Raw genomic sequence first — 24,123 nt, 5'->3', positions numbered from 1 at the left:
GTTTGCCTTTTCCAACCAATAAACATTAAGGAAAAATGGGATCTTTTTTTTATTGCTTAGATGGGTGGACGAGCTTACAGCCCACCTGGTGTTAAGTGATTACTGCGGCCCATAGACATTTACGACGCAAAATGCGCCACCCACCTTGAGATATCAGTTCTAAGGTCTCAGTAAAGTTACAACAGCTGTCTCACCCTTCAAACCGAAACGCATTACTGCTTCACAGTAGAAATAGGCAGAGTGGCGGTACCTACCCGCGCGGACTCACAAGAGGTCCTACCACCAGTATTTATTTCAGTTTAATTAAAATTATTTGCACAGTTCAATGTTGCATAACACTACAGTTTTCGTTTTCACGAACAAATATGTATGATCTGTTTTATTCGTCGTCATTTGAATATTGTGCTAATTACCATTTAGTTTTCTATATATATATGTCGGCGCGTGTTTTTTTATAAACCATTAGTTCATGACTAATAAAGATGGGACGACAAACAACAGGTGCAAGCATTCATCGAAAACAACACGTGCAAGATAAGAGTCGTATAAACAACATCGTCCCACCACGATACCTTGTTATAAAAACGCTCCGTTGAAGTCCGTTGTTGTCTCTCGAGCTCAGAAGCGAGCGAGTCGCCGTGTCGGACGGAGCGCTCCTGCGTAATATACGCTCTGAGTTCATTTCTGGTTTTATTGACTTACGAAGACCGCCCGCTTACCATGTCGCTACCCGAAAGTGGAAATACTCCAACATATATATATATATATAAATATTTATTGACATTTATTTTTTTAACTGTCATGACTGTTAATAGGACACGTAACAAAGTTGAAAAAATTCACTCTCATTCACACATTACTTAGCATACAGTCTTAAAAAACTTTGAGTTTCACAATAAATAGCTAGTGAGATTTTATCGCAACGTTGGCAATGATTTGTGACTACCGTACTCTCTACTCTAATATATCTAATAGGTTTTAAAATTTAATTTGAGATTACTACATAACATACTTTTTATTTTTGTTTGGAAAGGCATTAACAAAAATAAAAAGATTTCATTAAAAAGAACATCCACATCTAACGAGACTGCGACTAAATAGCCTCGAGAGGGGCATATTAGAAAATTTGTTTTCTTCGAAAACGCTATATCATTTATGGGCAGAAATAGGATACCAGATTTATTTTTGCGGGTTTGATTTTTATTACACGACGTTATTACTTCACCGTCGAAGTCAATCGTGAACATTTGTTGAGGTATGTATTTGATTAGAAAAATTGGCACTCGCCTGGGATTCAAACACCGGTGCATCACTCAACATGAATGCACCGGACGTCTTTATCCTTTAGGTCACGACGACTTCAAATCGATTTCTTGTCTGCTTTTTTTTTTTTTTTTCCTACCTAAGCTGATAGCCTTGAGAGGCTATTTCAGCGTAACCGTGGCTAGTAGGTGAGCTCACGGGGTTCAAACCTGACGACGATGCTAACACGAACCATAGCAAGAGCCGTGCTTCGCAGAATCTACCACCGGATCGGAAACGCGACCCACTGAGAAGATCCGGCGAGAAATTCAGTGGGCTGTGTCTGAGAGTTAATTTAATCGTCGAGCCCTTCGTCGCAAGCGACGGGTTCGACGAGAACGGTGACCGGTGCTTGAAGTACTTATAAGCACCGTTAGTGGATCGGGAGGATCCGAGATGACGTGTTGTCTGTGCACGATTCGAATGAAGCAAGAAACAGTTAATATACCGATGACCCCCTGAGTTTCAGAGTGGTTTCAGACTCCGATCCGGTGGTAGATTCTGCGAAGCACTGCTCTTACTTCGGCTAGTGTTAGCAAACTAAATCAGGTTGAGTCCCATGAGCGCACCCACCAGTCAGAGCGTAGCTGGAATGGCCCCTTAGGCTACCAACGAATAGGTAGGGAATAATATATAAATATACATATATACCAATTATAGAACTAAACGACAGGTTTGTTAGAAAATTTAATAGTGATTTTTCATTGTAAAATTAACAGATCTTAGTGAACAAATAGAATAAAAAATAATTACATTACACAGTCATTAAATAAATAATAGAGTAAATTCATTAGAAATACAAATAATAATCAATTGAATTCAAAAAAATAAAACTGGTTACAATCACAGAAGAAACAAAATTTGAGAGCTCATTAACTAATTGTCTAATTAGAGTTATGTTAACAATACAAGAAAAACGATCGAACCCTGACAAGGAAAAAATTCAGTACATTTTGTCAAGCAATAAAAGTAATAAATAATTGTTTGATTAAATTAGTCCAATTCACGTTGCAACAATCTAACTGATCTTTCCGTCAGTAGTTTAACATTTCAGTTAGCCAACACATGATTAATTAAATTAGAGCCTCTCGCATCGTTAACACTCTTTCGAAAAGATTGTTTTAACAACATTAAATAATTGTCATTACCTAGACTTTATCTAAATATAAAATAGAGCCTGAATGTTAGCCTGTTATGTTAAATTGACTGAACACGTTTGTTGACTGTAGCAATCATTACAACAACAATAACAAAGGTGCATAATTCGTGCCATATTCGTTAATCTCGAAACTTAGCTGTGGAATAAGGCTGAAGCAAAGTGATGACGTTATGTTATAGCAAAACAGGAGATGACTCACCTACATTAAACGAACAGATTTTATGAATGTCCAAACATGATTTAGCGATGAATTAATTATGTGGTATACAAATTTATTTAAAAATTTTGCTAGTCGCCTAAATCGATCCTTTATTTTACATTTTTATACACCATTTAAATTAAATAAATCTACGACCAGGAATTTCATTTACTATTTCTGTACAGTCTTCTCATTTTTTATTTGTAAATATTTTATCATACCTAACTTTCAAAATAGTAAATATATAAAAATATATCAATTTCATAACACTTGCAGAATATTTTAAGGCATATTATGGTGAGGCACTGAGTTAACATTTAAGCATAGTGATACTATTTAAAAATACCGTTAGAATGCGGTCACAGAACTACTCATTCGTCAAAAGTATTGTTACATTCACTAAATATAATATAAATCTAAATTTGTAGCTTAATTTGTGCTTTTTGTTACGTAATTTTGTTCATTGATGTCTTAGTTGATTTAAGACTTCCTTAGACCACCCATCAAAGAAATGGATTCTTAGAATTTATGAAGCCGCCGTTGTTTGTCGCAGGCTGAAATGAGTTTCGAAATAAAATTTGTGACAACAATGACCTCATGCGAATGGTCCGTTTAATGAATCATGGAATTATCTTACGGAATCTCTCGCAGCGAACTAACAAAACTCTTATTTGTAACGCAAAAATGTTTAATGCGAAGCTTTATCATAATGCGTTTCTGTGTTTCTCTAGGTCTTTATGGGATCAAAAAGTAACTGAGCTCGCAGTTTGGTTAAGCCTTTTAGCCTGACTAGAAACCAGAACCCTTTTCAGCAAAAGAAAATGAGATCATCAAGCAAGAACAACAAAAAGGTGATTGGAAAAGAAACCGCCTATTTTAATTATAAGCTGCGGCCTTCTAATCTAAAGCCCGCGATCTATTTTGAAAAAGAGTGTGTACCACTAGTCAGCCATTTTTATCGCGAGGCACGATGCGTGTCGGTTTTGCAATTATTTATTTGAATTATTATTTATGTTTCAAAGCGTAAAGCGGTAACCTCACATCATCATGTGATAAATAGAATGAGAATAGAGAAACCAAAAAATAATATGCATGGTGTGTACACGCGTTCCAGTTTGAATGTTGGGACAGCCATTTTTCAATTCAATTTGGCCATGGACCTCATTACTCAAGGTGAATGGTAGGATTCTTGTTGAAATATCTCTGGGTTCCGGTAACCTCTTCAGATTAGGTGGCGTGTAGGGCGTAGGCGTAGGTAGGGCGTGAGCTCCTTCTCCCATCTGTGCAATATGATTTTGTACCCTTATACTTCACATACATAATGTTGCTGCACATAAAGAAACAGAATGGATGAAATAAAATGGTTTTGTTTTTTATCCTTGGAATATGTAGACCTAAAAAGGTGCTATAACATCCAAAGCTAAATTTATAAATAGCAAACCATTGTTTACAAATGTGATTTGCATGATCTTCCTAGAGTTCTGAACATGACCAAACAATCAGTACCAAACTGAGACTTATCATTATATATTATAATACAAACACACACACACACGCATTCATAAAACCGAGTCTGTGTACAGTAGTACAGTTATATCTAGTTATTCTGTTCATATGATAAGTTAGTTTCCTGTTTGAGAGCTGCCAACAACATTTTTAGGATATATTAATTCAAGAGTTCAATTTGTTTTATTTTATTTTGTACTAAAATTGGTGTTTTTTATTATTTATCACTATGGTTTTATGATACCACGTACCCATTATAATTGCTAGTGTTTTATTATTGTTTAAAAATTATTAGGATTTATTGTATAATTCAAAAAGAAATCAGATGTGCAATGTTATTTCAATATAAGCATCTATAATCTAAGCAAAAATTTTTTGGCTTAGTGGGTTCATTTCATGATCATGCCTTAAACATAGATGTCAGTGTTCCTTTAAGACCACTCACTACACTAATTGTTTGATTATTTATTATGTTACATAGAGTATAACTAAAAATGTGAAATAAAATGATTTTTTACTTCTATTCTGTGTGATGTTAGTTAACATACCATAAATGGGTTGGCTGAGACTGGTGCAGCAGGTATACTCCATCCTTCATTGAAGAATGGGTTTTTGTTGGCAAAAACATCATGTGTTGAAGGACTTTGAAATGGATTCTTGTTGCTAATACCATTACTTTCTTCTGTAACATACAAAATACATTTACTCTCAGATATCTCAAAAAAGATATTTATTAATCTAAATAATTACCTAATTGTTTCATATTTTGTTGCCTTAATGCTGAATCTAAAACAGCCAATGCCGCATAACGATCATCTATAACAAAATAAAAATTTATAGTTTTATATATTGTTATTTAATAAATTATTTATTAAAAAAACCTCATGAATTTGAAGCACTTACTTCCTGTTGATGAGGATGTATTGAAAATATTATTCAATGTTGATGTGGCTGTAGATGACTGACTTACAAAATTATTATTCATATTATTGTTATACTGACTACTGTTGTAAATATTTGCAGTAGAAAAATCGACAGGGAAACTGAAATATAAAAGTAGATTTATAAAATATTCCATATTGACCTAGACCTATTCTAATATTGAGTTACACAATTCCAAGTCTAATTATAATTTTGTTACAGTTTTATAGCCAACTTTTTTATTTATTTTTATTGCTTAGATGCGTGGACGAGTTCACGGCCCACTTGGTGTTAAATGGATACTGGGGCCCATAATGCGCCACCCACCTTGAGATATAAGTTCTAAGATCTCAGTATAGTTACAACAGCTGCCCTACCCTTTAGACCGAAACGCATTACTGCTTCACGGTAGAAATAGGCAGGGCAGTGCTACCTACCCATGCGAACTCACAAGAGGTCCTACCACCAGTAAAAAACAGACTTGTTGCTTGTTGCTGATCATCTAAGGATAGTGGGCCAAGATTTGACCAATTAGAATAAGAAATAACAAGCAGATAAGTAGTACTAGTAGCTGTATTCACAAACCCATATTTGAAGAATATAATTATTTAAATTCATTAATAAATTTAAAATTAATATGTGGCACTTACTCAGGTACCGGAGGTGCGACTGTAGCAGTTGGAGCTGCAACTGTGAGCGCACTTGCAGAATTAAGGAGGGGCCCACTACTCACTGGCCGTGATATTCTCTGACTAACATCAGTTCCAGTTGTTGGAAGTAAATTATTCACTAATTTCGCAGTTTGAATTGCATTCTTATTGGATGCATTTTTCGAAGATTGCGGCGAAATCGATATCAGAGGTGTTACAGATGCTGCTACATTTCCAGCCTTGGCTTTTGACTTATAATTCTTAGTTGATACATTTCCATTGACTACTGAATTGTTTGTTGGCGCATCTAAATAATAACGTTTCTTCTCATATTTATCCAACATAAAATCTCTAACGCTCTGCTCATCAGTAAAATTTATACTTTCACCGTCGTAAAGTCCTAGCCAAACAAGTCTACAGTAGTCGTTCCCTCTTGATTTAATAAACTCTATCTCCTCAGGGGTAAAAGTAGCCATTGAAATTGATTTCACGCGATGTGGGGGCGTAAGGCCTCGTCTGGAATACACTCTATCATGTAATGTAATTCGCAAACAAAGCAACAACACGCAAAAACAATACTTACAGCATTCCTGAACATTTTGAACAAACAAATGATCCTATTGTTGTATTCACATAAGTAGGTCCTCTTTGGTTACAGTCTAAGCAATATTTGTTTCCATTTAGAGAAATTAGTTCACGTAAGATTTCTAAATTTTTATCGTCTTGCTTGCGGCGGTTCGCAGCCATTTTTCTAATAATAATAAATAATTAGATAGTGTCTGACGTCTGTCTAGTAGTGTCTAGAAGTGTTTTTTTAAGGGATTTTATGACCCGGCAACTAAGACCTTTAGGTTTTTATAACCATTTCAATTGATATTCTTATTTTTATGAAAAATGATAATATGGAGTAAAATGAAATGAAACGAGATTAGATGATATGGGATGAAATATAATCTCAGTAAAATGGTGGCCATTTACTGAGATTTTTTCAGTGGACTTTTTGGAGGATCCCGAGAAGTTACGTCCAGCGGCTTTGTTTCATTTATCCACATTAGTGCACTTTCACAGATATTAAACAGTTAATAAACCACCGTTATTACACATTTAAACCTGAAGAAACACTAAATAGACAAAATAAAACAAATCACATAACTTCACTCCTCGCGTTCCCGCCAAAAAGTCCTTTAATAGTATGTAACACTACATAGCTAGTACACTCAACTACAACAGGGCGGACACTCCCGTAATTTGTGACATTCAAAATAGAGCTTCCTTACTTAGAAGGGCTCGTTAATTTTAGTGCTACTTTTATTGTTGCACAATTAAAACAGTTTCAGCGCCAAAATCGTTTATATTTTGTGTCCTCGAGACTAAAATTAACTATAGGTACGATTATACTATAATCCAATTACGAAGTCCCTATTGACACTTCTGAGAACGTAACTCTTCACGTTTCAAATTGAAATATTAATAATTTTTTGCTCATGGTCGTACATCATCGTTTAAAAAATACACAATCAATCTAAATTATTATACAATTAATTCACACACACAATCAACATATTGTTTTTAGTCATCGTGCTCAATATAATTAAATCTTTAAAAGATATATAATATTTTACTGCAGTTTTGCGTTTACGTTCAATAGTTTTATTTTTACTTTTTCACATTGTATAGTCACGTGTTGCGTCCACCTCATGATGACGACCCGCAATTTTGTTCATTTTTTTAATTCACTTTTTTTTTATTACTTAGATGGGTGGACGAGCTCACAGTCCACCTGGTGTTAAGTGGTTACTTGAGCCCATAGACATCTACAACGTTAATGTTCTACCTACCTTGAGATATAAGTTCTAAGGTCTTAAGTATAGTTACGCTTTTTTTTCTTTTTCAAACCGAAACTCATTACTAGGCAGGGTGGTGGTACCTACCCGTGCGGACTTACAAAAGGTCCTACCACCAGTACGAGTGCAGAAGCCAGTTTAGTTGATTTTGTGTTGTTTTTATTTCGTTCATGCTATTGTAGATATTACTGTTTGATAATTATTTCGTTGTTATTAAGTTTTGACCACTAAAAGAACAGTGTTGTGCAGTCAAACGCGAGAGTTTGTAGTACCTACGTCTACAAGATTACTTTGAAAGAGAGTATCAGAATGGTGGTCCATTGATGATTTCACAAATGACGAACCGAGTAAGTGCAGCTCTTGGTATTTAGTCGAAAAACTGTTTCCCGAATAAGTAAGGAAAAACATGGTAAAGATTTAACGGAAGATAAATTAAAATCGCCAATTAAGAAAAAAGTTAGATCAATGGTTACACATATCAGCAACTTTGATAACGACGCCATTAGAAACCATATCTATGGCTACTATAATTATAGTAGGAACAAAGTGCAGACTCTGATTAAATTGTCAAATACTTTACGAGAATCTGGACTATTTCACGGTAGTAGAATTTCTTTGTGGCGAGTTTTAAAATAGTTAGCTTTTCATAAAGTGTAATAAAATGCGGATTTTGATGGAATGTAGAGACATAGATTTAGCCAGATGTAATTTTCTAAGATCAGCAAAGTCCATTACCGTTTGGAATAATGTTATATTTCTAGATGAGACGTGTCTAAATGCTAAACACACAGTCGGCAGGATAAGGACAGACGACACTCCTACTCCTCCACAAAAGTACCTAGTGGCAAATGCGAATGCTTATTTATTTGTCATGCGGGTTCCATGAAGGGATTTCTTCCGAACTGCCTCTTGACGTTTAAATCTAAGAAAACTGTGGAATACCACGAAGAGATGAATTTTGTTAAATATAAGGAACGGTTACAGGTTAAGGAAGTTACAAACCTTATTGACCAATTTTAATGAGCCATCGACGATCATTATGGATAATGCACCGTATCATTCAGTACACTTAAGTAAGTCTCCAACTTCTAGTAGCAAAAAAGCGGCTCGTAAAAATACCAGCCCACCGTTTACTGCAAACAAAATGCTGTCATTGTTGCAAGAAGCTTGTGAAGTTTAAGCAAAAATAGGTGATATTTCTAGGTTTTCAAGGTGGGTGGCGCATATGTAGATGTCTATGGGCTCCAGTAACCACTTAACACCAGGTGGGCTGTGAGCTCGTCCACACATCTAAGCAATAAAAAAATACTTAACTAAGTTATATTTAGTTGGGGAATGATCCCCGACAGATTTTTCCTGTAAGTTGTGAAGCAATTAGAAAAAACATATTAATATATAAAACACTTATAAAAACATACATATATGTTGTAAATGAATCAAGATGGAGAAAAGTTGTTCAGATGAGACAGCATCGTATTTGATGTGATAAAATGAAATAACCTCCCACTTCCCAGTAAGATGACGGCCAATTACTTTATTTAATGTACTTACTTTAATTACTTGATTTAATGATGTGCATGTAACATTTCTAATAGTTTTTTTTTCACAGTACTTAATTATCAACGTCGATCATTTAACAGTGATGTTACACACGAAATGTATTAACAAAGCAAGGAGGGCACGCATAATCAAAGGTATAGTAACCGGCAAACTTCTTGAGCAAATGACCTTGACTGCGCAGAACCGAATTTTAGATCACTTTGGTGGTGAGGGTGAGGCGCGACGGCAGGGGAAATCGTATCGAGCGCGTTATTGGTAGATCAGTCGAACCTTGCGTCCCGCACCGCGCCCTCGTTCCGCTTGCTCCCAAAAGTACGCTTGCGTACAGTGAAAAGTCTATCGTTATTCATCGTTAAGTTATTTGTTATAATTGCTTGTTGACTTTGTTGCCATTGCTATATGTTGAGTGTTTGTTGATTTTTTATAAAAAATACACTATGCCGCGACAAACTGGTGTAGTATTCAAAAGAAAGGGTAGAAAAAGTGTGTACGACGTATATTGCTTCATTATAAAACAGGGGAAGAATGATATGGAAAAAGTAAAACAGACTTCGGAAGCAAGAAAAATATCAGTGAGTAGTGAGTGGCTCGGAATGAAGCTTACGACGCACTATGAAAGAGCTAGGCTTCAGATGGAAAAAAAAAACAGAAAGTAATCGGAAGCTGGTAATTGAAAAAAGTAACATTCGATTACTACGAATCGAATATCTCCAAAAAATCATTAATTATAGACAAAAAAGAAGACCGAACCGACCGAGTTGTAAACTACACCAATGAGCCCCCTATGTCGACTCATCACGATGATAGCGACTCGGGTGATGAAAACAGTGATGATGATGATGGTCAAGATTAGGATAACGAAAAAAAAATTATAAATACCAGCTTCGCTTCAACTGAACCAAGACCTGGCAACAGCTCTAGTTTTGACTTAATAGAAGGAATATCTATTTTACCCCAAGATTAAATTATTACAATTATTAACCTATATTTTTTGTTGATGTTCTAATAAATATATAAATAAATACATAATATGTTGATTTTCATAATTTAATAGCATTATGACGCAGAGTAAATAATGTTTTTGCACGTGAGTGTACCATGCGCGAACTTACCCCCACTACGTCGACAAATGCTCAAGAAGTTTGCCGGCTATTAAAATCCAATTTTAGGACGAGTACATAATCGATTTGTTTTTGGAAAAAACATTCTTAATAAAAATAAGAGTTAAAAATGTTTGTATTCCACGTGTGCGGTTTTATAGATTTTATGAAAATATGGATATTTCAAGATATGTGGATATTGAAAACAGGAAAGGCGGTCATATGTGTTTGTAGCTGTTAGTCAAGTATGAAAGGTTTCTTACTTTAAGATTTGATTTAAGAGAACGATGTCCGGTGCTTGATACCTAAAAGCACCGATGTCCGGTGCTTGGTACCTAAAAGCACCGTTAGTGGATCGGGAGGATCCGAAATACGTGATGACAAAACGAGCAGTCGTTTTTACCTTAAAAAAATCTGTTTACGAGCGTCGGACACTAGATGGCTTGTTATTAGTTTCTCATTACTCCTATAGATGGCAGTAATTTAATTTAATACCTATCTTTTAGATATCTTATTTATAATGAAGTATTTTACAAAAAAGTATGTTTCTTTAAACAATTTAAAATTTATATAAATGATGAATGGGTCGTTTCTCTTATACCAGGACTCCCCATTGGAGAATTTGATTTAAGGATGAAAAATAAAGAAAACCACTCTACTACATACCACAAAAGAAGTTTCACTTCTTTCACGTGCATCAAGTTGCAAGCGCACCATTTATTTATAACAAACAGTACCACGTAAACTATCATAAATGCAATCTGTCAATGAAAGTTTGAGAAATAATAACTGGAGATATATGTAATACAAATTTACTGAAGTAAGTTACTAAAAATAATTCAACTTGGGGCAGGCATTTACTTTTTACATACGGTTAGAGTCTGTGCGTGTTTTGCATTTCAATTAAAACAAAATGCAAGAGGGTTTTAATTTATTTTCAAGCCTATCAATTACATGTTATTTAAGGGAAAACCATTTTTGTTGTTTTCTCTATTGATTCTTTGTGGTTCCTGTCTGATACTATGTAGTTATGTACATACTACTAGAAACCGTTACAAGATTTGATCAAAATTCATGATACTATTTTATTTTTTATTTGATTCCTGAAAAAAAATGACTTATCACAACCTTTTTCATTCTTGTTTGCTACTCGAGATCCAAATTGTAGAGCTCTTTTGGGAAACGTAGAGACTTCCATCAAACCAATATTATAAGCTACGAGTCTCAGCATTAATTTGTCGCCTAAGCCATGGCCCAAATGTTTACTTGGAAAACATCTGAAAAATGTATATTACATTTAATTTTATGCTTTTCTTACAAATAAAATACATATCATAAAAAAATCACATCGTTTACTAGGTAAACGTCTTGAAACATATGACTATTAGAGACTTGCTCTATAAGGGTTTACTTTTAAAAACTGCATATTTTACAGATCCTCACATATTATAATGAGACCTACTATACACCTCTCTATGCTCTGAGGAATTGTTCGAGATGATACCAGCATCTCGTTTTTACCATCGCACCGCCCCCCACCGGAGTGGAGTTCATCCATACTACCTGGAGCCACTGCGGTCATCCACAGTGCGTTTCCAGAGGTCTTTTTTGCCACGTTCCATCCGGCTATGGAATGAGCTCGAGCGCTATAACATGTCCTTCTTTAAACGAGGCTTGTGGAGAGTATTAAGCGGTAGGCAGCGGCTTGGCTCTGCCCCTGGCATTGCTGAAGTCCATGGGCGACGGTAACCACTCACCATCAGGTGGGCCGTATGCCCGTCTGCCTACAAAGGCAATAAAAAAAAAAAACCTTTCATTTGGGTGCTCTAATTTCCTGTGCTGTCATTGAAATGCTTATCAGATATCTAATACCGTTTTATATATTATAGTAATAGATGCTCTGCTTAGATGTACTGATTGATGTATTATTATCATTACTACCACTTACTTTAACCAAGGTTTTAAATGGATAACAAATTCAGCAAATTCTTCATCTAGATAGGGCATTCTGGGTTGTCGACCATGATCACAAATAACTCTGTTATCCCGAGCTAAATTTCTGTATGGGATCCTTTCCCAATCTAATTGTAATTCTTTACATAGACCAGCCCATCCTAACCGTTTGAAAACAGCCCTGTGTCTTGTGTATCCACCAAATAATTCATCTGCACCAGTACCACTAAATAAAACCTTAAAATGTAACATATAAATTATTACATTTAAATCCAATATTATTAAATTTTTTTAGAAATAAAAATTATGTATAATTTTTCTTACCCTACAATTAGACACGGAGTGATGGTCTTGGCCTCGAGCAGCAAACCATAATGCTGAGCCAAGACTTTCATCCAGAATAGTTTGTCTTGGATAAATCAAGTCAGCTATTACATTAATCTGAAGTTCTTCCAACTCTTCTTTTGGTACATTAATTTCTTTGAAAGTCCATTTCCTAGATAGTAAAAATTTAAATTAAAAGAAATTCTATTTTATCGAAAATATATTTGAATAATTTAATATTTCAGGGTTAGAAAAATAGATTGTTTTTAAAGAGATAAAAAATTTCTCTTTTTTTGGAACATGGCTCTTTTGTGTTATTAATTAACCTTAGATATTAATTTAGGCCCTCTTCAAATCATATATGACAATGAAAAAATGTTACCGTAATGGACATAATCTTCTTAGCTCTTCTAAAGATTTTCTACCGGTTATCCTGTCAGGTACATCATATGTTGGGTTCTCTTTATTAAATGCTACATTAAGCAAATCTATGCTTTGGTTTTTTGGTACATATTTATCAGCTAGCAATGCAAGTATTGTACAATCCAAGCCACCCGAAAATAATACTCCAACCGCACTATGACTACAGTTTATTTCTGTAATTTTCAAACAATTCCTACACAAATTTGGTTGGCATTTTAACCTTTTCTGAATACTTTTATTTAGTAGGTACATTATTTTATTAATTGTTGTTTGTATTTCAGGGTGTTGACTAAGCGTCTTCATAATAGTTACATTACATTTTGTTTTCTTAGCAACACTCTCAATGAATGACACTGTATCATCCTGCAACAATACATCAATATTATTATTGATATCCTGAATGCATATTAAGTTAATTTAATTTTGTTGTTGTTATTAACAATAAGAAAAACAAATTTCTAATTAGATAACCAAATCAAATGAAAATGCACATTATGGTTTCTATGGGCTCTATTAATCACTTGTTTATACCACGTAGACCCATTAACAATAAGAAAAACAAATTTCTAATTAGATAACCAAATCAAATGAAAAAGTACATTATAGTTTCCATGGGCTCTATTAATCAGTTGTTTATACCATGTAGACCCCTGTCGGTCCAAGAAAACGACATTAACATTAAAAATTTAATGGTGTTATTTAAATGGTTAGCATAGTATTTGAATTTTTGTGAGCAGAAATAGCTAATTGATCAGCAACTCATGGCCAGCAAACATGCCAAAATCAATCAGCAATTTATGTAATTCTGGATGGCTGTAATTATTCTTGTATTGTATATTAATTATATAAGCTGCGATGCGCTGCTCCTGTTTAATAAAATTTTGGTAAGCACTCAGAGGGTACCTAAGCAAAGAAAATCATTTTGAGCTGGGTTATAGAAATGTAAATTAATAAATTATTTCTTTATTCTTATAAAATATAATTGAGATAAAAAATATAAAACAATGAAGTAGCAAAAACCACACAAATCTCTTTAAAACACGTTGTTACCACTGCAATTTTACTGCTAATAATCATCGCATAATCATGGAATGACAATATTCGCACACGATATACTCCTCGTGTCACGCGCCTGCTCTAAGGCCTGGTCCAGAAAGGGCGAATTCGCCGCGTATAACGCGCGACCGTTTCGACCAGAAAGAGCGTACCTACGCGCGAGCAATTGGGGATGAATTTAGTCGGTACGAAACTTACCGTCATTGGAAGACAAAAACGGAGGGAAAATATAATGTATTTAGTACAACAAATTCTTGATGATAGAATGGACACATAGTATAGTTTTCTATCTTTTTTCCTCGGAGTCATCATCATTAACAGAAAATATTAACAGCAAAATTCTTCCTGAGATCTACGTTTTAAAATTCTGTTGGCATAATCAGGTGATTCCAAATCCCATATCGCCGGTTGTTTTTCTATTTCGTCTATAAACAATTCCATAGGTATTAAAATTCTGGTGCTCCATTTCCCTGAATACTCGCTCTGGAGTTCGCGCGTTAGCTGGGCGCAACAAGGCGTCCCTAGTATCTCGACTTGCACGCACTACGCGCGAGTCGAGAGTCTGGCATAGTGCACGCGATTTATGCGCGTATTTTGAATTCGCGCGATGCTTGTGGACACGATGTATTGGTGCCTAGTATCTCTCCAACGCGCGAATGTTTTCGCGGCGAATTCGCCCTTTCTGAACCAGGTCCCCGCACTTTTAACGTACATTGTCGATTTTTCAACAAAAACGCAATTCAATGAGTTATTTTGCTCACCATGTTTTAAATGCACATACCAATCAAACACACTGCTTAAAGACATGTTTTCTCTGCTGATCAATCATGAAATCTTGCTGATCAAATAATTATTTTGCGGTCTGAATGTTTATTATGCAAACTCATGTCATTCTAAGCCGCCTATTTATGATTTAATATTTGACCATTATCAAAATGATTTGCAGAACAAGAATTGCTGCCTGATTTTTTAATAGCAAACAAAATCTTTATATGCCAATCAAATTATTTCAATGCTGTTTTTTTGTGGCCCACCAAATATTTTATTTGCTAACCATTTAATTACTTCTCAAAAAATATTTCAGGTGTTATTTACTTATTATAAAATTAGTTTTAGGTTATACGTAAATCATGATCATGAAAACTTACAAGACCATCTATATCCCATGGTATATTGGCTTCAACGGTAAAATCTTCATCAGATAAACTTTGTTTTAATTGTAATGTCTTCAACCAATCACTGAGATTACATTGCTGAACGATATCTGTGGCTTTCCATGTATACAACAATATCTTATGAGTATTCAAGTCCAAGACAGAGATGTGTGATACGGGAAGTTCATAATTCTCATACTGTGTACCTATGTTAAATTGGAATTCAAAATATTAGACATAAATGGTATGCAGACACATAACACATAAAGCTAGCATACAATTTGGTTAACTGTTGAATAACATAGTTTTTACCATATTTTTATTTCCCTCTGCCTGCAGTATTTTGTTATCAAGATACTTAAGTAATTACAGTGTGATTCCTTAGAATGTGCACTTAACGAAATGAGATAGATTCCATGCTTAATTTTATCGAGGGAAAAATATTTAAATGTTAAAAATATTTAAAATATTAAAAATAATTTAAACAATAATATTTAATGTTATGTTTGAGTTATAAACATGAAATTTTTACTAATGGGTAGCTAATACGATGTAAAATAACTTTTAATTAATAAAAGAAGTAAGTAAAGGGGCGTCCCACTGTATTAGGGTGGGCCAAAAAAATACTTTTTTTTTTTTTTAGTTACTGCGGAAATATCGTCCAAGATGACGAAAAGAAATTCTGGTAAAGTTTGAGCTCTGTTTAGAGGTGCCGCATCGTGATTTTTTTTCTTTTGTCTTTTATTGTATCTCAACGAATTATCGTGTAGTAAAAAGAAATACATTGTTTTTGTAGGGAATTAAACGGCCTACAATAAAGGTCTGAAATATTTTTTTGCTAAGTCAACTCGGTTAAAAGTGATTCGCAGTTAAAGTTTAATAAAAAAAAAATGGTTCTCCCCCGAAAAAAACGGGGGAGAACGGAAACCACATCTAATCCGGCCCAACTGTCAACCTCACCTGCACGCGCCGGATGGCGACGGCGTGGCGTATACCGTGTCGTGGTGCTCCCTGCTGGATAACGGACGAGGCTCTGGCGACCGAGCATTGGCGGTATAACCATACACCTGGCCGGGCAACCAGTCGGAAGAGGTTACAGTGACCTTGGGGTCCAAATAACCCCTAAAATATCTGGTGCAGAAGGCAAGGGGAAACCACTGCACTATTTTCCCGAGAAAACTGTATGAATATTATGTCCGCAAGTTGTGTTAGTATGTCATGCGATCCGACTGACCCTCGGCGCCATCGCAAACCCAGGATGCATGGTGGGAAATATGCGACTGGGCACTGTGCTGTAGACTACCAGGCGGACAGTGAAACTAGGACTACTGGTAGCATTGTACTGCCTAACTTGAGGAAACCCAAAAGCAAGCGAAATATAAGAATTGGAACTTGGAATGTAAAAGGACTAGTAACACAACCAGGCAAACTCGATATAATAGAAAGTAGGTCTCAGTGAAGTTCATTGGAAGGGAAGTGGTCATTTTGTCACTGAGAATGGTAATACTGTTTACTACTCGGGCTCGAATGAGAAAAGCGAGAATGGAGTAGCTTTTATAGTACCCAAGCGCTGGCAGGGAGCAGTATGGGGATACCAGGGACCCTCTGACAGAATGATGGTTTTGAAATTGGACACCAGACCAGTGACCCTGAATATTATACAGGTGTACGCTCCAACTTTTGCAGCTTCTGAAGACGAAATCGAGCACTTTTACTCAGACTTGAGAGAACTATTGCGAACCATACCATCCCAGGAGATAGCTGTTATAAAAGGAGACCTAAATGCTAAAGTCGGCAAAACGAGAAATGACCCTTTGAATGGCACGGTCGTTGGTAACTATGGTCTAGGTAAACGTAATGACCGTGGCGAGATGCTAATGCACTTTTGTATTGAGAGCCAAATGTCCATTATGAATACTTGGTTTCAGCCCCACCCTAGAAGGCTTTACACATGGACAGCGCCGGGTGGAAAATACAAGAATCAGATAGATTACGTATTAATAAAATCTAGATGGAGGTCATGCATCACCAATTCCAAAACCCTGCCTGGTGCCGACTGCGGTAGCGACCATGAACTTCTCATTGCTGATATCAAGCTTCGCCTAAGGAGCATTAAAAAACGCGTTAATAAACCTACGTCCTTGAATGGGCTCGTGTTACAACAATTTGAAAAGGAGATAAGACCAAAACTCCGGTCCCTAGAGCTTGACCCATTTGATTCAAGTGACATTGACTGGGTGAGTACTAAAGACGTTATTCTCACAACTGCTAAAGAAGTTAGCGCACAGTTTAAAGGTGTCCGTCATAAAAAGAATTGGATCAGTGATAGTGCTTGGGACTTGATTGAGAAGAGGAGAACTGCAAAAAGCGAAGGTTCTGTAACGGCTTACAACAAGCTACATAAAGAGGTGCAAACTGCTTTAAGATGGGACAAGGACAAACAAATTTCTGGTATCTGTGAGGCAATAGAACAACACGCTGTGAAGGTACAAACCAAAGATCTCTTCGATAAGGTAAAGCTGTTAACGAAGCCACCAAAACCAAAATCGTGGGTAGTTGACGACAAGCAGGGTAACCCTCTCTCCGACCTCAGTCAGGTTTTAAACAGATGGCGAGAGTACTGCTACGAGCTTTACAGTGAAAACATGCGTAGAGAGGTCGAAAGGTCGTGGGATGATTACGAAGCTGAACCCAACATACTACGCAGTGAAGTGGAGGACGCCATCAAGAAGCTCAAACACAAGGCAGTGGGTCCTGATGGCATATCAGCTGCCATGATCAAACATCTAGGTCCTGAAGGTGCCGAAACACTCTACCAGATTTGTAACAAGATTTGGTACACTGGTACTTGGCCTCAGGACTGGGCACAATCAGCTGTCATCCCCCTACACAAAAAGGGCTCGACAAAGAAATGTGAACATTACCGCACTATTTCCCTCATGCCCCACGCTAGTAAGATCATGCTCCAGATTTTGAACAAGAGATTGGCCGCCTACATAGATAGACAGATTCCTCCGGAACAGTCAGGATTTGTGCAAGGAAAAGGAACACGAGAACAGATACTGAACGTACGTCTACTCATTGAAAAATGTCGCGAATTCAATAAACCTCTTGTGATGTGCTTCATAGACTATGCCAAAGCATTTGACTGCGTAAAATGGAATTCCATGTTCAGGATTATGTCGGAAATGGGCGTGCCATCACACCTTATCTTCCTTGTCCAGAGGCTGTACCTTGACGGGTTGAGCTTTGTGAAATTGGATGAATCACAATCTGAAACATTCCATACAGAACGAGGGGTCCGTCAGGGATGCATACTTTCTCCGAAGCTGTTTAACATCTACGGCGAGTATATTATGAGGAAGGCGCTTGATGGCTGGAACGGCGGCGTTACGGTGGGCGGTACGAAGATCACGAACCTAAGATACGCCGATGATACAACAATCCTTGCAGCCAGCGAGACCGAGATGGCTGCGATCTTGGAGCGAATAGAGAGAGTGAGCCTTGAATTTGGCCTGCACATAAACCGCTCTAAGACCAAAGTGATGACGGTGGACAGAGCTCAAGTTTTAAGTCCATCAAATGCACTCAAGGATTATGAGAAAGTGGAGGAATTTATATACTTGGGGTCGCTGATCTCTAACAGTGGTAACTGCGAGAAAGAAATCGGACGCCGTATCGGGATGGCTAAAAGTGCCATGACTAGCCTTGATAAAATCTGGAAAGACCGTAATATTCGCCGAGTAACTAAGATGCGTCTGGTTCGTACGTTGGTCTTCTCTATCTTCCTGTATGGGGTGGAGACTTGGTGTCTCAGGAAAAAGGAACGGAAAAAGTTTGAGGCGTTTGAAATGTATTGCTGGAGAAAGCTGCTACGCATTCCTTGGACAGCTATGAGAACCAATGTCTCCATCCTCGAAGAGCTGAAGGTCACCAAGCGCCTGCTGACTATGTGCCAGGAAAGGATCCGGAGTTTCTTTGGGCACATAATGCGATCCTCATTGCACAGCCTGGAGAAACTCACAATTCTCGGACAGATGGAGGGGAAGCGCGCTAGAGGAAGAGCGCCAGCTAGATGGGTTGACCAACTCAAGGAGGTGACTGGAGGCCAGATATGGGGAGCGGTATATATGGCGCAGAACCGGACCGAGTGGAGAAGATTGACATACAGTCACGATCCTCAGCATTGAGGGAACGACCAGAAAGAAAGAAAAAAAAAATTTTTTTTTGGCCCATACTAGTATACATGTAACTAGATAAGTAAATTGGGTAAATATGAGTAAATATGCCTGTTCTACTATATAAAACTTACATTCTATGGTATAGGTATAAAAGAAATTAAATATATAAAAAATAGGTTTGTCTGTGCTTTCAGTTAAAAGTAGCTATAAGTAGTAATTTCTTATTATTTTAAGCTTTTGTAATTCAAAACTTTATTTCTTAAGGTTCCTTATCTCAAAAGCCCGCATAAGGTGCCAACACCATTATTGAGTGAGTAGTTTATTAAGATTGCATTTAACAATAACAATCTTCAAAATAGAGAAAAGCCTAACAAATAAAAACTAACATTTTACTCTAGATATAGATATACATTTATATATAATAAAGAATAAAATCACATTACCTAAGACACTGGATAATACTAAAGAATTTGAATTTTTATGTATGAGTAAAGAGTTTCTTCCAAATCGATCCCTAGTGAAATATAATTTATTTGTCACTTTACAGTAATATATTAAGCTGAATGGCCCCTTTAGTGACTTTAATACATTGATCACTTTATCGATTTGACTGTCCTGAAAAATAATATTTACATATAGGTATATAAGCTTGCCAGGGGTTTGTTGTAGGTTCAGTTAGCCAAGGAAAATAATATTTTCTCCTGCCTACGCTGAAAGTTCGGTTTTCCTCCCGCTGTACAGGGAAGAAAGTGTAACTTTTCCTACCTGGGTACAAGTGCGCATGTGCGTTAGTGTCTACGTCTGCTCTTACGCACCTACAATTCTCCACCATTGTTGTGCTCGGGTAATTTGCAATATTGTGTTTAAAGTAAAAGTGAAATAAACAAAATGCAAATAAAATTTAATACTGAAGTATTAAACAAAGATGAGTTCATCAGACAGTTCTTATTCAATTAGTAGTAGTTTATTTAAAAATTAAAAAACAGTTAAATGGTTTTTTTAAGGGTATGGGGGGGCTCCGCTGGACTCCAGCTAGGTATTCCACGAACTCGCCGTGGTAGGAGAAAAAATAATATTTGCACTGCGGGAAAAAAGTAGGACATCTCATCCCGCGTGTTTCCCATTTGTTTTGGCAATTTTACCCGCAGGAGGAAATGTCCTACTTTTCTCCCTTGGTGCACAATGTACTATTATTGGTATAAATGAATGTCAAGTTTTAGGCAGTAAGACTTTGGCAGGTACTTTAAATATTTGCTTCTAATAAAAAAAAATTCTATAATATGAATTGTTAAATTAACAACTATTTCTCACACAATCATAACTAAGTTTCCCCATGATTATTTGCGTGTCGCTGGTTCTGCTATCCCAAGATTCGTCAAATATATCACCATTATACAAAAGGATGCCACATTCATTTTCGAGAGGTTGTAATGTCATTTGCGGACCTTGCATCCATAGAACTGAGGCTACGAAAACTATGTGTTGTCCAATTTCAGAAATAAAATCCTTCCTCTGTAAGTGATCGGGTCCTCTGTTTTTGAGTCTTCGAAGGACATCAATATCCTAGAAATGGTCTCTATTAAAAAAAACCTTAAAATTGGTATACTACGTAACAACATTTCAGAATAATAATCACGTACGTTCACTATGCTACATTTTTCGCAGCTTAACTCCAAAAATATACCACACATGCTGTCAATTACGGTATCCAAACGATCAACAGCATCTAGCAATTCAGTTTCTAGTGGTGTTTAAAAACACCACAGATGTAGCCGTAGGTGATATCCAATATCCATAGAGTTAGGTATTTTAAGTAGGTAGGTACCGTAAAATGGGGTAAATAGGGACAAAATCGACCTTCAGATTGAATTTTAAAATAGTTCCAATTAAATAGTCAATGCTCAACCAAAGAAATAAGTTGAGTCTTGAACGTACCTAGGTGATAAAAACCGTTACATTATTTTAATTATTCATTTTAAAGAAATAATCGGTAAAATAATGGCCGTCCCAATTTACCCAGCGTCCGGGGTAAATTGACACGGGTAAGGGTTAAATTGGGATATTTGTAAGGGTTGTCAGCTCGCAGTACTGCGATATATAGGTAGGTGCCATATAATTATTTATATGGACCGAAATGATGAATACAATCCATAATTTAAGCACAATACACAACATAGTGTAAATTAAGCTGGTTTCTATTCTGAAGCGATGTGACGTGAATGATAATCAACAATACAATGATCAAAAAAAGTATTTGCATGTTATACAGGGTGGCCCATAAGTCCTTTGATATGAAAAAAAATTATTAAAATAAAACTAATTACATTATGAATTAAATTTTTATTTACATAAAACGCTTAAAAAACGGGAATTATTTTTTGAAAATAACATCTCCTAAATGTAATCCGTTGCGATCACGGCACTCTTGCAAACGACGTCTAAAATTGTCGATGACTGCGCGGCACGTCACTGCTGAAATGCTTGTCATTTCTCTGCGGATGTTTTCTTTTAGGGCCTCAATTGACCGCGGGTTTGTGTCGTATACTTTAGCCTTAAGGTAGCCCCACAAAAAAAAATCCATCGGGGTCAGATCTGGACTACGTGGAGGCCAGGAAATGTCTCCTCTCTTAGAGATAACTTTGCCAGGAAAAAGTTGACGGATAACGGGCATAGCAGTGTTAGAGGTGTGAGAAGTGGCCCCATCCTGTTGAAACCACGTCCTGGCATTAAAGCCTGAAAAGTTTTGCAATTCTGGTATGAAAAACTCTTCGATCATAGCCACATATCGCTTACGAGTTGACTGTGTCGGATTTTCGCGAATAGACTGTGTCACTGTGTCTATGTTTTGTTCCGTACGTGACGTCCTTGGGCGACCCAACCGCGGTTTATCTAACGTCGAACCGGTCTCCTCGAACTTAGCAACCCAGTTCTTAATCGTTTGAAGAGTTGGAGTGTCGTCAAAGTTGTGTAAACCTTTGTGTTCTCGAAATTTACGCCGCGCAACGGTTGCCGAATTGTCGTTTTTATAAAACTCGCGCACACAAAACGCACGGTCCGCTCCGGTAAAACGCTCCATCGCGACTAAATTCCCAGAAACCGAAGTTACTCCCCACGCTTCCCCTGCACCGCTCACGCGCGCCCTGTTCGTTTTATTCAAATTTTACTTTTCAAAGGACTTATGGGCCACCCTGTATTTTAGAAAATTATTATTTAATTTCCTTAAAAATCACAACTTTGAAACAAAATCATAGAATAGAATAAAAAATAGAAAATAAAAGGACTGGAAATGCAATAATACAATTTTATTAATCACCATTTTCAAAATAATCTTTGAGCAAGAGTAAGATATCAGGTGAATAAGATAAAAAAACAGCTTTATCTGATTACTGCCAATAATAACAAAAATAAAAGAAATTCTTTCTAAGCTAAATAACTAAACTCAATTAATTCACTCACTCATAATTGGATATCTCGGATTTTTAATTAATGTTACATTTAAAATCTGAGGCCTGTTTTTATTTGTGTGTGCATTGTGAATGTTAACAAAATCATGATTCGACGCGTGAAAAGATTCTGAAATAACAAAAGTTTTGATTCGTTTGAATTCTTTTAACTTTTAATTTTTTTTATTGCTATAAAGAACATACGACCGGGCAGATATTACAAGGTAAATGTCGCGAAAAAAAAAAAATTATATATATACTTTTCTTTTACCTATAATACTTACATAAACTAACTGATAAACACATTAACCTTCTTTACATCACGCAATTAAGTGATAGTATAGGCTAAAAAATTTATTATAAGATATCAGTGACAACCCTAACAAGCCATCCCTATTTTGTCTTTTGGCGTTCCAATTTTGTGTTTTCTCGTCCCCAATTTTTCCAGTCTCGTTCCAAATTACCCTACATACGTCCCAATTTTCCCCAAAAAGAAAGGAAAAAATATACATTTTTTATTTTGTCGAAATATTGTATTTAAAATAAGAATATTGCAACTTACCGTTTGTTGTGGTATTTCCAGGTGTATTAAAAACTTATATAAACTGTGATCTTATTGAAAAAACAACGATAATATTACTTTTTTTAAAAGTTCTTTAAGCTGTTTTAAAACGCACTTTTCAACCACTATTTTAAATTTAATTTGACGAATTTTTGGGACCAACTTAACTCATGTTTAGTACTTCCATAGTTAACTTGGTTTTTCTTCTATACATTGATAAATATTACCTTAAAGAAAATTAGGTAGATTCCGTGCTACAAGTACTTTGAGAATCTTCCGCAGGTTTGTCCCAATTTACCCCAGAATCCCAATTTACCCCATGTCATGGTACCTACTTATTTAACTCCATGGTGATATAGGCATAGATTATACACTTAAATATTTGAGAGATATAGGTATAGAATTTTTTTTAAGAAATTTTATGACATGGTAACTAAAGGTCAAGTCATTTTAATTTTATTTTAAATGAAAAATGATATAATGAAATGAAATGAAGTTGTTTAATATGAAACATGGCATGAAATGATATGAAAACGAAATGAGATGAGATGAGATGAGATGAGATGAGATGAGATAATATGGGATGAAATATAATTTCAATAAAATGGTGGTCATTTACTGAGACTTTTTGGAGGATCCCGAGAAGTCTCCTTCAGCGGCTTTGTTTCATTTTCCCATATTTGTGCACTTTCAAAGATACTAAAGTTAATAAACCACCGTTAATACTCATTTAAACTTGAAGAAACACTAAATAGACAAAACAAATCACACAACTTCACTCCTCGC

General features: G+C 36.0%; 2 protein-coding genes across 8 annotated transcripts; both read right to left on the bottom strand.

The window, feature by feature from the left end:
* Positions 1 to 1,976: 1,976 nt before the first annotated feature.
* drongo (Arf GTPase activating protein drongo) lies at positions 1,977 to 10,997 on the bottom strand. 6 transcript variants are annotated; one of them, XM_089727106.1, is made up of 8 exons: positions 10,908 to 10,997; positions 8,584 to 8,714; positions 6,321 to 6,488; positions 5,738 to 6,253; positions 5,070 to 5,209; positions 4,917 to 4,982; positions 4,715 to 4,848; positions 1,977 to 3,214 (listed from the first exon to the last, which is right to left on the bottom strand). In XM_089727106.1, the coding sequence occupies exons 3-8, from the start codon at positions 6,482 to 6,484 to the stop codon at positions 3,164 to 3,166; spliced, it is 1,071 nt and encodes a 356-aa protein (XP_089583232.1). In that variant the 5' UTR covers positions 6,485 to 6,488; positions 8,584 to 8,714; positions 10,908 to 10,997; the 3' UTR covers positions 1,977 to 3,163. The 6 variants fall into 6 exon arrangements, with proteins under 6 accessions (XP_089583232.1, XP_089583233.1, XP_089583235.1 ...); XM_089727107.1 differs by lacking the exon at positions 10,908 to 10,997 and adding an exon at positions 8,317 to 8,512; XM_089727109.1 differs by lacking the exon at positions 10,908 to 10,997 and adding an exon at positions 8,317 to 8,512 and having other exon boundaries at positions 4,715 to 4,845.
* Positions 10,998 to 11,157: 160 nt separating this feature from the next.
* On the bottom strand, positions 11,158 to 21,301 carry LOC114245961 (asparagine synthetase domain-containing protein CG17486). Of its 2 annotated transcripts, XM_028178296.2 has the most exons (8): positions 20,973 to 21,301; positions 20,644 to 20,895; positions 19,776 to 19,947; positions 15,146 to 15,357; positions 12,901 to 13,304; positions 12,519 to 12,690; positions 12,190 to 12,431; positions 11,158 to 11,518 (listed from the first exon to the last, which is right to left on the bottom strand). In XM_028178296.2, the coding sequence occupies exons 1-8, from the start codon at positions 21,021 to 21,023 to the stop codon at positions 11,314 to 11,316; spliced, it is 1,710 nt and encodes a 569-aa protein (XP_028034097.2). In that variant the 5' UTR covers positions 21,024 to 21,301; the 3' UTR covers positions 11,158 to 11,313. The 2 variants fall into 2 exon arrangements, with proteins under 2 accessions (XP_028034097.2, XP_028034098.2); XM_028178297.2 differs by lacking the exon at positions 20,973 to 21,301 and having other exon boundaries at positions 19,776 to 19,942; positions 20,644 to 20,787.
* Between the last annotated feature and the right edge of the window lie 2,822 nt (positions 21,302 to 24,123).

This window comes from Bombyx mandarina, chromosome 04 (assembly GCF_030267445.1).
Source record: "Bombyx mandarina strain Sakado chromosome 04, ASM3026744v2".
In the NCBI taxonomy this organism is placed as follows: domain Eukaryota; kingdom Metazoa; phylum Arthropoda; class Insecta; order Lepidoptera; family Bombycidae; genus Bombyx; species Bombyx mandarina.
The sequence above is the reverse complement of the archived record's forward strand: the minus strand, read 5'-3'. Positions and strand labels throughout refer to the sequence as shown.